The sequence below is a fragment of the Acanthisitta chloris genome, unplaced genomic scaffold, assembly GCF_000695815.1.
Source record: "Acanthisitta chloris isolate BGI_N310 unplaced genomic scaffold, ASM69581v1 scaffold3456, whole genome shotgun sequence".
Classification (NCBI taxonomy): domain Eukaryota; kingdom Metazoa; phylum Chordata; class Aves; order Passeriformes; family Acanthisittidae; genus Acanthisitta; species Acanthisitta chloris.
Genome location: NW_008678524.1, coordinates 3,289 through 17,280, shown reverse-complemented (window position 1 = coordinate 17,280; position 13,992 = coordinate 3,289). Strand labels below are relative to the sequence as shown.

At 39.3% G+C, this 13,992-nt stretch overlaps 1 protein-coding gene across 1 annotated transcript in view; it reads right to left on the bottom strand.

Moving 5' to 3' along the window:
* Positions 1-11,259, bottom strand: part of LOC103804297 (probable E3 ubiquitin-protein ligase HECTD2) — a gene marked incomplete at both ends in the record, with an annotated part of 12,291 nt that extends 1,032 nt beyond the window's left edge. The window contains 6 exons of the mRNA XM_009076904.1: positions 158-203; positions 1,197-1,261; positions 1,842-1,931; positions 2,818-2,920; positions 5,397-5,535; positions 11,130-11,259. Of these exons, the coding sequence (XP_009075152.1) occupies positions 158-203; positions 1,197-1,261; positions 1,842-1,931; positions 2,818-2,920; positions 5,397-5,535; positions 11,130-11,259 (573 nt within the window). The remainder of the gene's footprint in view (positions 1-157; positions 204-1,196; positions 1,262-1,841; positions 1,932-2,817; positions 2,921-5,396; positions 5,536-11,129) is intronic.
* Positions 11,260-13,992: the final 2,733 nt, after the last annotated feature.

The window sequence follows — 13,992 nt, the reverse complement described above, 5'->3', positions numbered from 1 at the left end:
CCCTACACTTCTTCCATATTTTAATACATTCTCGTAACAGGAAATTAGATGTGAACTATCCCAGCTATACAAATTATCTTGTTTGCATAGTGTACTGGTTTATAGATTACAAATTAAGCAGACACATACTTAAATGAAAATACTGTGTTTTTCTTACCTGTAGTAGTATACAGTATGCTCTAAGATCATCTTTTGTTCGTGGCCTATGAATGAATGAAATAACAAATAGAGCCATAATTTACACACATTAAGACTCATGAAATCATGCACCCTATGATTTTATTTTGCTCTGTCAATACATATAGAAATCCCTATTTAAGAACCTTCCCTACTCTCAGAAGCTGAGGACACTTACAGATTCTGACAACTCTCTTAGGGCAGTAGGCTATTTTAGCATCGTCTCGAGGCATAACACGAGAGAAGGCCAGAAAAAGCTCAGAATTAAAGAGCAAGAGGCATTTCAAAGAGGGAATTCCATACTGTTTTCTATCTCAAGTGACAGTACAGAAGAGCTTATTTGCCCCATCTCTGATACTTCCTGCAAGAATTCTCCATACACTTCCACCACTCTGTACTTCTTGCTGTTTATCAAAGCTTTTACATAGCCACAAGTACTCACAAAGCAACAGCACAGAAAAGGTAGTGTAAGTTGGAGCAAGGAGTAGCCAAAGCCTTGGTCACAAGTAATTCACAGCAAGGCAGTGTCTCTTGCTATATCTTTTACTGAATTACTTTATGCATTCTGACTTCTATTACTTTGCACTAGAATGTTGTCATCTCAAAAAATCCCTCCTACTTTTGAGCTATTCCTTCTGCATCCTGCATTGCTCTTTCTATGCTGCTGCCACACGTGAATGTTACTGTGCAGTAAACTTTGGATCAGGGAATTACCCTAGTTGCTGTTGCAGGGTGGACCATAAGTTTTACCCTGGACAAATTTCCTAAATGCCCTGGAATAAGCAGCTGAGATTTTGTGAAGGGATGTATGGCTGGGTCTGGATCTGCCTCAGAGGTTAAACATCAGCTTAGAGAGTTCATGATGTATTTCAGCAGATTTATCTGCCAAAAGGAGATTAAGTTCCTATACATCAATTAAGTTGCATCACACCAGTTTCTTTCTTTGTGCAAAACAAAGACAAAACATGTCAGTTTTAAAGTGCTGGCACAGCATTAATGCAAACATTTGTTATAATTACCCTGTCCATTCTTGTAGCAAACCATTAATTATTCCTTTCAGGACTGACTTCTGAACATCTTGAGGCTATGGAAAAAGGAGAGGAAAAATTGTATCTGATGTAACTATACATACTTGATACAACATATTGTATAAACTAGTAAGTTTATGTTGCTTGTGATTCAAGACAGCTAAGAAATCTTTTGTGTTATGATGCTGAGCTGCAAAGTATCTTTCCTCACAGATTATTAGCTAGGCCTGGGGTTGTGCCAATGGTGACTTTCAACATTTAAAACCAACTTAAAAACTCTAATTTCTAAATTACTCCTGCCTTTCGTTTGCTGGGCACAGTCCCTACTTTTTGCTACCACCATCCTCACATTTTCTTTATTTCCCACCACACAGTGTCCCATCACAATCATGTCATACCTTGCAAATGGTCTTTAAGATCTACCACAATATAAACTTTACTAGTAGGGAAACTTTCCTCTTCTTTCACTAGAGCAGCTTTCATGATTCTGTGGCAATTTTCATGGGACCATTTCAAGTATGTTTGAGAGATTCTACAGAAATTGTGCCCATCTGAGAAAAACTTCTAGTATAAGTTGTTTCTTAACATATTTCCTTGCTGAAATAATTGTTACGGTGTTTTAAAACTTCTACTTACAGTATTTAATAAGGCATCATAGACAACATTCACAAATTGGTCATCAATTCCAGAGTCCTCAATAGTATTAAATGGAGAATTGGTATCTTTCTGTAAGTTAGATAATACACAAAGCACTTTGGTTTTGGAGTATTTTGAATATTTTAGCTATCTTTGAAAAACATAAGTTTAACAGCAAATTTAAGAAAACATGTTCAGCTATAACTATTTTTCTTATCAAAACATAGGAATCTAAGTTTGTTATTAATATGTGAAAGATGAAGCAAAACAATAGTAATCCTACACATTGGCAATATTCATGTAACTCCACTACCTTGTGTTTCTATTTTAAAAATGTAAGAAGGTTCCAAATAATAAATTACATGGAATTTTCATCTTTCTGTTTTGTGGTTGATCCATCATCAGACAAAACCAACATTTTAAGCATTCAGTATTTGTTAAGTAACTGAAAGTCACAGGTTATTTTGTCTAGGTTCAGGCCCTACTGTCTATTTCAAATATCATAAGCACATTTTGCTTTATAATAGGCAGGAAATAATAATTTGGCATGAGTTGAAAAAACACAAATATACTGTTTTCCAAGGAAAACAAAGTATGCCATCAGAACACATGAACAGCTATCCTAGAGCCCGTATCACACCTTTTTTAGTGACAGAATTTCTGTTTGCATTAGCTACATTAGCAGCATGTTTTAAAACTGTAATTTGTGTAGAAAGTATCTACACAGTCACAGTGTCACAAAACAAACCACAACTGGAATTTTAAAGCTCCACATACCCTTGAAATACAGTTGCTTAAACTGGAATCAATGAATCAATGTAATAACAGCTTGTCTAGCAAAGGCAAGTGAGAGCATGGCAAAATGATCTTAGAGGCCTTGAGTAACAGGCTGCAAGCCTTGAACTGATATTTTTGTAACCCTTTTGAAGATACAAAGAACTGTAATTACCAAAGAGTATTATGAATTCTTTTCTACCTTAAATGCAGCATTTATCTCCAGGAAAGAATCAAATGTTGTAGAATAAAAATCATGTACAGCTTTCCAGTCTCCTGATGCCTTAGACTTTTCCACATCCTCCCTAGAAAGAATATATTAAAATACTGGTAATATAAGGGTTTGATCTTTCCAGACACTTAGACCTTAGAATGCACTGCAACTCTGCTTTTCTCACTAAGCACACTTAGAAGACAGACAAGTATAATACCAGTATCTTTCTAACATCTTCCTTGTCATTTTAAGATCATGGCATTACAAGAGAACAAAAGCACAGTTTGTGTTTGATACATGAGCAATGTCTTTTATTCAAAATGTTAATTCACAATGTCACAGTTCAGTATGTTAAGACAAATAATTAGCAGAACAGAATTACATTGAAGTGACACTGACACGATAAAAAATATCAGACTAATTTATTTAACTATGCAGACTCCTAAACTAATCAACAGTATCATTTGTACAAAATCTTATTTATCTTCAAATTTTTCAAATAAAACTTTATCTTAGGCACATGAAAAATAAGGTGGCCATTGGTGACAACCAACCTGGCTTTACTAAGGACAAATCTTGCCTGTCAAATGTGGTGGCCTTCTACAATGGGGTCACAGTAGCAGCTGATGATGGAAGAAGCACTTGATGTCATCTACTTGGACTTCCCCTGGAAGCCCCTTCCTCTTGTGTTGCAGCAGACTGGGCAAGAAAACCTCAGCACGGGGAAACTGAAACCCTCAGCACAGGAAGCAGCTGCCAGATCCACTAGAGTAGGAGCTTGCAGTGCCTTGTGGATGGCAAGCATGGCAGAGCGGCAAAGGAGGCGTGTAGGGGCTCACAGCAGGGGATTAAAAGGGACAGGACAAGGGACAATGGTTTTAAAGTGCAGGAGGGTCGATTTAGATTAGATAAAAGGAGGAAGTTGTTTTTTTTACAATGAGGGTGGTGAAACACTGACACAGGTTACCCAAAGAGGTTTTGGATGCCCCATCCCTGGATACCTTCAAGGTCCGGTGGGACAAGGCTTTGAGCAACCTCATCTAGTTGAAGATGTCCCTGCTCATTGCAAGGGGATTGGACTAGATGAGCTTTAAAGGTTCCCTCAAACCCAAAATATTTCGATTCTATGATTTAATACTGTCCTGCATGACATCCTTGTCTCTAAAGTGGAGAGACATGGATTTGATGAGTGGACCAGTCAGTGGATAAGGAATTGGCTGGATGTTTGCAGTCAAAGAATTGTGGCCAGTGGCTCAATGTTCAAGTGGAGACCAGTGACAAGTGGCATTCCTCAGGGGTCAGTACTGGGAGCGGCGCTGTTTAACTTCTTTGTTGGCAACACGGACAGTGAGATCAAGAGCTCCCTCAGCAAGTTTGCTGATGCCACAAAGCTGTGTGGTGCAGTTGACATGCTGGAGGGAAGGGATTGCCATCCAGAGGGACCTTGACAGGCTTGAGAGGTCTGTGTGAACCTCATGAAGATCAAAAAGCACAAATGCAGGCTGGGAAGAGAATGGATTGAGATCAGTCCTAAGGAGAAGGACTTGGGGGGTGCTCGTGGATGAGAAGCTTAGCGTGACCCAGAAACGTGCACCAAAAGGAGCAAGGCCAGCAAGTTGAGGGAGCTGATTCTACCCTGCTACTCTGCTCTGGTGAGACCCCTCCTGGAATATTGTGCCTAGCTCTGGGAGCCCCAACATAAGAAGGATGTGGACCTGTTGGAGCAAGTCCAGCAGAGGGCCACAAGGATGATCAGTGGGCTGCATCACCTCCTAGGAAGACAGGCTGAGAGAACTGGTGTTGTTCAGCCTGGAGAAGAAAAGGTTACTCTGGGGAGACTTTACAGCACTTTCCAGTACCTGAAGGGGTGCTTGGAGTCAGAACTTTACTTTAGCTCTCTACAATGCTGGCGACACAAATCCCTGTTTGCTCTCCCCAGATAATTTCTTTGTACTAGATATTAAATAAATGTTATCAGTGGGATACACAAAAAAATGCTGATGACTTTTTAATACTTTAAATAATAAAATTATTGGTAATTAGGTAGCAGTCAACAGATACAAAAACCTGAATATGGGAAAAATTTCAGCTCTTTGATCAGCTGAGTGACAGCAAAGGACCACCTCTCTTTACATTCTCCCTTACACCTCTTTCCCACCAAATACACACCAAGTAATCAAAAAGCATGCCTTTCCTCACTGAATGCACAAACTTTCAAACGTAGAAAAAAGCAATAACTGGCAGTAGAAACAAAATACCTAAGGCTGCAAGGGGTTTTCCAGCCTACAATAAGCCATACATTTTTATTTCCAAAACTAAACATCCACTGAGTTTTTAGCTCTGAAATATATGCTTTGCCATTTTCTGAGTGGAACACTTCAAGCTATAAAGAGTATTTCACTAATTTTCCCAGTAACAGAGTTATCAATCCCACCATCACTACCAGAATCATTACGTGTCAGTCTTACTGAACTGCTTCCTCATTTCAGATTAACAAAATCAAATGTATGAATTAGGTCAAAAAAGTCCAAAGAAAGTACAGTTTTAGGAACACGAGTGTAACTTACTGAAAATCTTTCACAGTTTTGGTTCGAATGGGAAGGGAAGGCTCAGGAGGAAGTGGTGCTTTCAGTTCTTGGGGTAGTGTGTCTATAGACATGCGCTGCTTCTGCCGCACATCGAGGCAAATAGGGGGTAGGTCTCTCACTTAAAAAAGAAGAGAAAGAAGAATAAATACAATGCAATCATATGCATAAACATTTAGTTAGTAAAATATATAAGAACTAGGAAAAAAAAAGAAAACTCAGTGTTTGCTTCTACATCTTTAAACAAGTACTTTTTCCAGTACATGCATCCCAGACATGATGGAAACTCGGACTTAAGTGAAGGCAATAGTAGTGTTACCCACTCCTGTATTGTAATATATGAACTGCAACACTGGTATTCCCTACAGCAAAGAAAAATCTCAAGCACAACCACACCAAAGTCCAACTATCACACAAGGACAAGACTTCAGTCTGTCTTTCTACACTGTGATATATAATTTTAGCTAGAGCTGACTGTGGATCATTTACAGCCTCCTTAAAGAATCTCTCCAATAAATTCAATGGGAAATGCAAATTTTTTTTGTCTTACAGAGAATTAGTGGTGAAACAGTAGCATCTTTAAACATTTCTTCTCAGTAAATTTGGCTGCCTTTTCTAAGTAAAACTAGCAATGCTTTACCAGCATCTTTCTGTTCTACTCCTTACTTTCTATTTGTATTGAGTCAGCGTGGCAAGATTTGTCACTAAGGTAGGTGCTGTGAGAGGAGAGATGGAGCTGCCTCTATGTCAGACACAATCAGCTTCAAAACATTATCACCATGGGCCAAAGTTGAGCCCATCAGCAACACTGATAGCCCCTCTGTAATGATTACAAAAAGGTAAAAACCAGCACACACACCTCCTCTCTCACAGCTGCTGTGAGAGAGGAAGAAACTACCCTGCAGGCATCTGGGTGAGTGGAAAAGATGGAGGAGGAGGTGCTCCAGGTGCTGGAGGAAAGATTCCCCTACAGCCTGTGAAGAAGACCACAGTGAAGCACATTGTCCCTCTGCAGCCCATGCAGGACCATGGTGGAGCAGAGATCCACCTGCAGCCTGGGAAGAGCTCATGCCTGAACAGGCTGCTGGCAGCAACTGTGGCCCATGGGGGACCCACACGTGAACACTCTGTTGCTAAAGGACTTTATCCTGTGGAAAGGGCCCACCTTTGAGCAGTTCTTGAAGAACTGCAACTCATGGTAAAGACTGATGTTGGAGAAGTTTGTGAAAGAATGGATCCCATGGGAGGACCCCATGCTGGAACAAGGGAGCAGAGTGAGGAGGAAGAAGCAGCAGAGATGAAGTTTTATGAGCTGACTGCAATCCCCTTCCTCATCCCCCTGCACCACTTGGGCAAAAGGAGGCAGAAGAGTGGGGAAAGGAGTGAAATTGAGACGGAACAAGAAAAGGCAGGGGGGAAGTGGAACAGCGGAAGGTGTTTTCAAGTTTGTTTTGGTTTTGGTTTTTTTTTTAACTGGCAATAAAGTAATTTCTTTAAGTCAAGTCTGATCTGCCTGTGACAGTAATTGGAAAGTGAACTCCCTCTCTTTATCTCAAGCCATGAGCTTTTCATTGTATTTTCTCCCCATGTCCTGTAGAGGAGGGGAAGCGATGGAGCAGCTCTGTGGGTGTCAGGCAGCCAGCCAAGGTAAACACACCCAAAGCAGCAAAACACTTTCCAACACCCATTTCACTGACAGTGGCTTCACAAACATCCTCAAAATGCCTTTTTTACTCTGATTTATACTGCATGTTTTTAAAAGCATTTATATAAATTGTGACATATGTTTGGGATAAAAGACACTATATAAAAGTGTCCTCAAAAGTCAAACATAACAAAAATCCTCTATGAATTGTCTAAGAGCCCTCTAAGCCTTTTCCTACAGTTGCTTTTTAAAAGTAACTAAACATCAAAGTAGTATCACTACTCTGCTGCCTACTCCATTTATCACAGCAGGGAAATAGATGATAACAAAATCCCCCAAACCCCAAAGCAGATTCTTTTTAGTCATGCTAATCACAGAGACAGTGTCATTGTGACTTAACTCAGCCACCACTCATCAGATGGTAACAGACCAGAACTGCCTTCAATCCCCTCAGTATGGCATCGATTACACATCTGGAACCTCGTTCATTCTCACAGCTGGAATATAAAGCTATCTGAAAAGCAGTAATTTCAAAAAGTCAAAGTGGACACATAGATGCTAAATTAATTCAAGCTAAGGTGCCAAACAATCCTGCCATACAAGTGCTCTGCTATTGCACATCATTCTCTGAAAGCAGGATGGACTGAATTGAAATAAACTAAGACTTTGTCTTATTTTTATACTCTGAGAATAACAAGACATTTTCATTTAACTCTCATTCTGTCCTCTCCATTTGAAATGGATTAAGCATTGAGTTATAACCAGCTGAATACACTGAAATGGGGAAATATTCTTTCCACATCTGTAGAAGAGGCATCTGCCGACAGAAGCTGTTTCTCCTTTCAGTAAATTGAGGCTGCAGGTGCTAAGCTGCTAACTGGAACCTTGTCAGCAATGCAATTTTCTTTGAAATATATGCAGTTTAGTTTAGATATATGAAAATTGATTTTTATTAATATGTTTAATAAATACTGTCAACTTCAGTATGTTTTATCATAATTCAAGTTTATTTGTAAATAGATTTATTTGCTCATCTGCCAGTCAGAAGTATTAATTAAGATCTGTCACTTGAGTTCCATTCAGGAGAAACTTGAAACTCTATGTACTGAGTTGACAAGCAGCAATAACACAATATTACAAGACAAGAAAAATCAATCATTTCTGGCTGCTTGCCCTGCTATATTAAGTAAAAAGACTTAGCAATACATGACTCCTTAAGGAATGATGAAAACCTCTGAGGTAGAAAATGTCATTGATACAAAGCAGAATTGAGTAGCACAGGGAAGTTCAGGGTGAATTAATTTAGAATAGTAGTTGTTTTCATGGTGACCAAACACAGCTACTGGCAGATGAAAACTTTCAAGGTAGATAAAGCAAACAAAACTTACTTGTATTTGTAACAGCAAAAAGAACTAGAACAATCTATTTCATACATAGATTTCATACTAGATCATTGTTACACTAGAAGACTTGCTATATGTGGCAGCAAACAAACATCTTCCTAGCTTGCATGCTGTGTTTACCACATTTTTGTTTTCAATGAAATTAACATTCTTTGAACTCAAGCCTAAAAATATTATCAGTATATGCACATATATATACACACATATCTACATCTGTTTAGAGAGATAGCACACGTACAGATAAACTGAAAACAGCCAACCAAAATCCCAACCAAGCATCATTCCTGAATGTCAGATTAGCAAAAGAAGCATTTTTAACTAAGAGGTTTGCTTCAATTGTTGTTTTTTCCATAGAATAAACATACTGCCTCAAAATATTTTGAGTTCACCTTGGACTGTTACTAAAAATAATCTGGTTTTATGTAGGAAGGTTACCCTGATCCTGTAACTACCAGAACATCTGCTCAATTTTTCCACTCTATTTCAAGAATATATCCTTGACTATAAAAAATATTGCCATAGTGCTGTGAAAATTAACAACTAAGTACTTACGAGGCAGTTACTACAACTGGGACAGTATTATGTGCAGCAAAACTGAGAGCACTTCAAGAGAGAGGTGTTTAGAGTTTGCCATTCTTGTCAGATACAAAAAAAAAAGTAGGAGGGTGGGGAGGAGTGGGGCAGGAGCATATTGCTGTTTAGTGAAAAGAATTCTGCAAGAGGGCTCTGTGTTTTACACATTGCTTAGCCCAATGTTAAACTGAATTTTACTTTGTCCTAAATTTTATTAAGCCTTGGGCTTTCATATCATAAGATTGTACAAAGCAACTATTCAGACAGAAGCTGGACAGGACACAATAAAGGCTTAAGTAGTGAAAGACAGTAGCTTAGAGCCTGAAACAACTACCTGCCTGTTTCTGTTCAAGAGGCTATCAGCTGAGTCACTGACACGAGGTCACTTTTAGCTTCTGAGGAAAATAATGTTATCCAAGAAAGGCAAAATATTTTATTTCTCAGAGGACTTTTAGATTCCAATGATACTGCAATTGTTTACATGCAATTCACATAGAATCATCAAGACTGGAAGATATCTCTAAGATGATAGAGTCCAACCATTCATCCATCACTCTTCTGTAAACCCTAAACCACATCCTCCAGTGCCAGATCCAGACACCTCTTAAACGCTTCCAGCTCAAGGCCATTCCCGCTAGTCCTCTCCTTGCAGCCATGGCAGGAAAGACCATCCCCCACCTCTCTCCAACCTTCTGCCAGGTAGTTGTAGAGAGCCGTGAGGTCACCCCTGAGCCTCTTTGCAAGGCTAAAAAAACCCCAAAAGGCTAAAAACAATATGAAGACTTTTCTTTAAAAACATAGAGATGAGAGCAATGGCCACCTGAAGGCTGTTCTTCCAGCTTTGTTACAAGCATTGCCCTCAAGAACACCACTTCTACCTTAACTCTGGTATGGTATGCAGCAGTGGGAGAATTCTTTACAGGCCATCTCCAGCCACTATGGTTTCCTTTGTGTAGCACAGTGACTTGAGCAAAGTACAAAATCCTGTCTGAGATATCATTTAAATATAATTGCCTTTTGTGTTTCAGTGATTGCCCTTGTTTTGGAAGTAGAAATCATGTCCATACTCCATAACAAAAATTGATAAAAAAACCCCAAAACTCACACTGTCTTTTAGTTTGGAGTATAGATAGCAAGGATACAAAGATCACTTTAGTAAGGATCCAACACAGCAAGTTATAAGCCACCTTCTCCGGCATAACTTTGAAACTGACAATACCTGTCCATAGCTTTGCTTCAAACTCACACTACTGAGATATCTTAATCAATGCAGTCCCTTTCTTTCCAGACTTGAATGCATTGAGTGCTATAAAGACATAGCAAACCATTGAAAACTAAGGCTGATCGGGTCCTGCTCGGAGGCAAGATCAAAACAAAGCAGACCAGCGTTTCTACAGTCTTTTATGAAAAGTCCCAAATTACTCAAATTCCATATCCTAGACCTAAAACCTAATAAAAATTCCAGGTGTAACCACAACATAATCTCATCTAGGCTTCATGATTCATGCCTACCAAATTGAATACAGAGCTCCACTTTCTATCTTTCCATTTATTATTGCTACCCCATCACATCACAGCAACCTTCTTCTCATCTTTAAGGCTCTTCAGAACTTACCCATCTTTGCCTGTGCATTTTATTTTGTGTCATCACTGGCCTTCATGTACACTGAAAAACATCAGCTCTCAGCAACTGTCTCCCTTAAAAGCCTTATGCTTGACTCATCCCTGACATCCTTCAGATGGTGATGGAAAAATTTTCTCCACAAAGTTTTGACACAGTTTCTAGAGAAACTGCCTGACTGCAGTTTCTCTATCTGCAGATAGACTACTGAGTTGGTAACTTTCTTTAAAATTTCAGATGATTATTCCATCCTCCAGGTCTATTTGTTTTTCTCATCCAACTTGCCTCTACAACATAACCGCTATAGAGGATGGACTATCACACATCATTGCCTGTACAACATACAGCACAGCATAACTTAATGAAATCTTCATTTCTAGATTTTCTGGCACTACCACAATACAAATATTGGCAGAACACTGAGCACCTTCTTAAATTGGTAACTAAGTAACACAAGGCTTTTATTCCCTTACCGGTTTTGATGTTGGGTATAACAAGTTGCGTAGGCGAATTTCTGTTTCCGATGCCTTCTTTCTTTTGGTTGATAGTTGTGATGAAATTGCTGAAAGTGGAAAACTGATTTTTGGCTCCTCTCTCCAACCCCTGTAATTAAGATGACAGGATGCTATAAAGGGCTAATACATTACTGCAAGAGGAATCTTACCAGTGAGGTATTATACAGAATACTTAAATACCTTCTATCTTGAAATCAGAGTGGTAATAACTAAGTAAGACATAAATAATGATTCTGCAAGTTTGTTCCAAATCGAATCAGGAGAGATACCATAAAATTATTTTCCATTACATAAAAAACCCTCAAGTATTAATTGGCAGAATATGAAGATATTCTTGGATTACAGTGAGGAAAACACAATACAATTACATTACATTGATGACATTATGAATGTTATCAATTATATTCTAACTTTCTGTATCCTAATGTCTAATTACTTTTTTGCACCTGGGATGGGACAACCCTGGCTGTACATACAGACTGGGGAATGAAGGGCTGGAAAGTGGTGCTGCAGAAAGGGACCTGGAGGTCCTGGTCCATGGCAAGTTGAATAAGAGTCAATAGTGTGCCCTGGCAGCCAGGAGGACCAACCATGCCCAAGGGTGCACCAGGCAAGGCATTGCCAGATGGTCAAGGGAGATGAACATCTTGCTTTGCCCTGTACTCCTACAGCCTCACCTTAAATACTGTGTGCAGTTTCGGGCACCACAATATAAAAAAGACATGTTATTGGAGAGCGTCCAAAGGATGGTGAAGGGCCTTGAAGGGAAGCCACATGAGGAGTGGCTGAGGCACTTGGTCTGTTCAGCCTGGAGGAGACTGAGGGGAGACCTCATCACTGTATACAACTTCCTCATGAAAGGAAGTGGAGGGGCAGCACTGACCTCTTCTCTCTGGACCAGTGACAGGATCTAAGGGAATGATCTGAAGCTGTGTCAAGGGAGGTTTAGGTGTTTGGATATTAGAAAATGGTTCTTCTCCCAGAGGGTGTTTGAGCACTGGAACAGCTCCCCAGGGAAGTTGTCACAGCACCAATCCTGACAGAGTTCAAGAGGTGTTTGGACAATGCTCTCAGGCACATGGTGTAATTATTGGGGATGTCCTGTGCAGGGCCAGGAGTTGGACTAGATGATCCTCAAGGGTCCCTTTCAGATCTGATTATTCTCTGATTCTGTGATTCTGCTTTTATATTCCTCACTACATCCAGCTCAGTTTAAACAGATGGAAGTGTCACATACTCCTTTTTCTGAATAACCTTAATATACTGAAGCAGTTTAGACAACTTTCCCAAGACTTGAAATGTGCGACCAACAATTCTAACCTGCTAATAAAATTTGAATAGCGACTACTTAGGTCAAACTCCCTAATGATCCGAAATTGTTAGCATCTGCTGCCACTGAAGAAATGGTAACCAACAAACATTTGTTAACACAGTGTTATAAAAACCCCTGCTTGAATACCTGTATGTGCTACCACCAAGGAGCCTGCACAAGCCTTTGTTAAGTGTTGAGTGCTAATGTGTTATCACATTGAACAGAAGTGAAATCACACAACAGAATTCCAAAGGATTGTGCCAGTTAGTATCTTTGACACTGGGTGCTATTAGATGTAGCTGCTTACCCTTGAGTTTGCAAAGCATAGGTGGGTTAAGGGCCTTGCCCAAGATGACAAAGTTGCGTGATAGAGATTTTAATTTTCATCTCAGCTCCAAGTCATCAGCTGATACCAGGAGAAGGCTGATCAACTCAAAAAATGATGCACACTCTTCCTGCACATCACAAGTTTCAGCTTCACAGTAACCTAAAGACTCATTTGCTTGATATCAGCTATCTGTGCTCTCTCAGTTAGAAAAAAAGTTTCCATACAAATCAAAACTTTAATTCCCCAAAGGAGAATAAAAATTGTCTATTAATTAAAGTGATATCCTATCACATTTTTTAAACCAGTACATTTCCCTTTCTCCCTAAGGGCAGTGAATTCGGACTAAGACATGTAGCCAGAGTTCAGAGGAAAGCACTTCACTTCCACCACAACATCCTGAAATACCACCAAGAGAGTAATAACACAGCCCATAAACTTACCATGCCACAGAGTACACAAGCTGGTACACTGCCAGGAATTTTATATAACTGTGGCACAAAGAACCATTTTTTCCATGGCTCAGCAAATTATAAATTTGAACAATCAACAGGACTACTGGCTTTAAAAATACCAGGTTTCATTTCTAGGTCCAAATTCCTTGTATGCAACAGGCATCCAAAAATAAAATACAATTACTACTGTAATTTTCACATAAACTTTTCCTTTTATTCCATAACCTCTGAAATATCATTAAGATGCTTGTTAAAAACACCTGGCACATGATGGCAGAAAAAACAGACCCTGAACAAACATGATTGACTGAAAAAGAACTTTTAAACAAATCCAGGTCTGATGTTGGTCTGTTCTGTCACAAAATGTATCCTCTAGGTAGAAAATCTCTGAAGCTTGAGCTAGTCTAATTGTGATTAATAGGAAATAGTTATCATAGATAACTAAGAAGAGGAGCTTTTATGACATAAACTGTTGTGACAGCCTTTTAGACTGACTTAGCTTGCTAGGTTTTACTCCAGCCATACCACTGAAATGCTATAGGTGAACAGTTACTAAAAGACTTTCTTCTTAATGTCACCTCACTCAGCAGTGATTGTAAAGAACAAAAACTGCACATGCTATTTAACTCCATCCTTCTGCTCCAAGTGCAGTTCCAACAGTATTAGACAAACATATGGACAAAGGCTTTATTGGAAGGCCCTGGAGGAAGACTGGAAACCTTCAGGCTC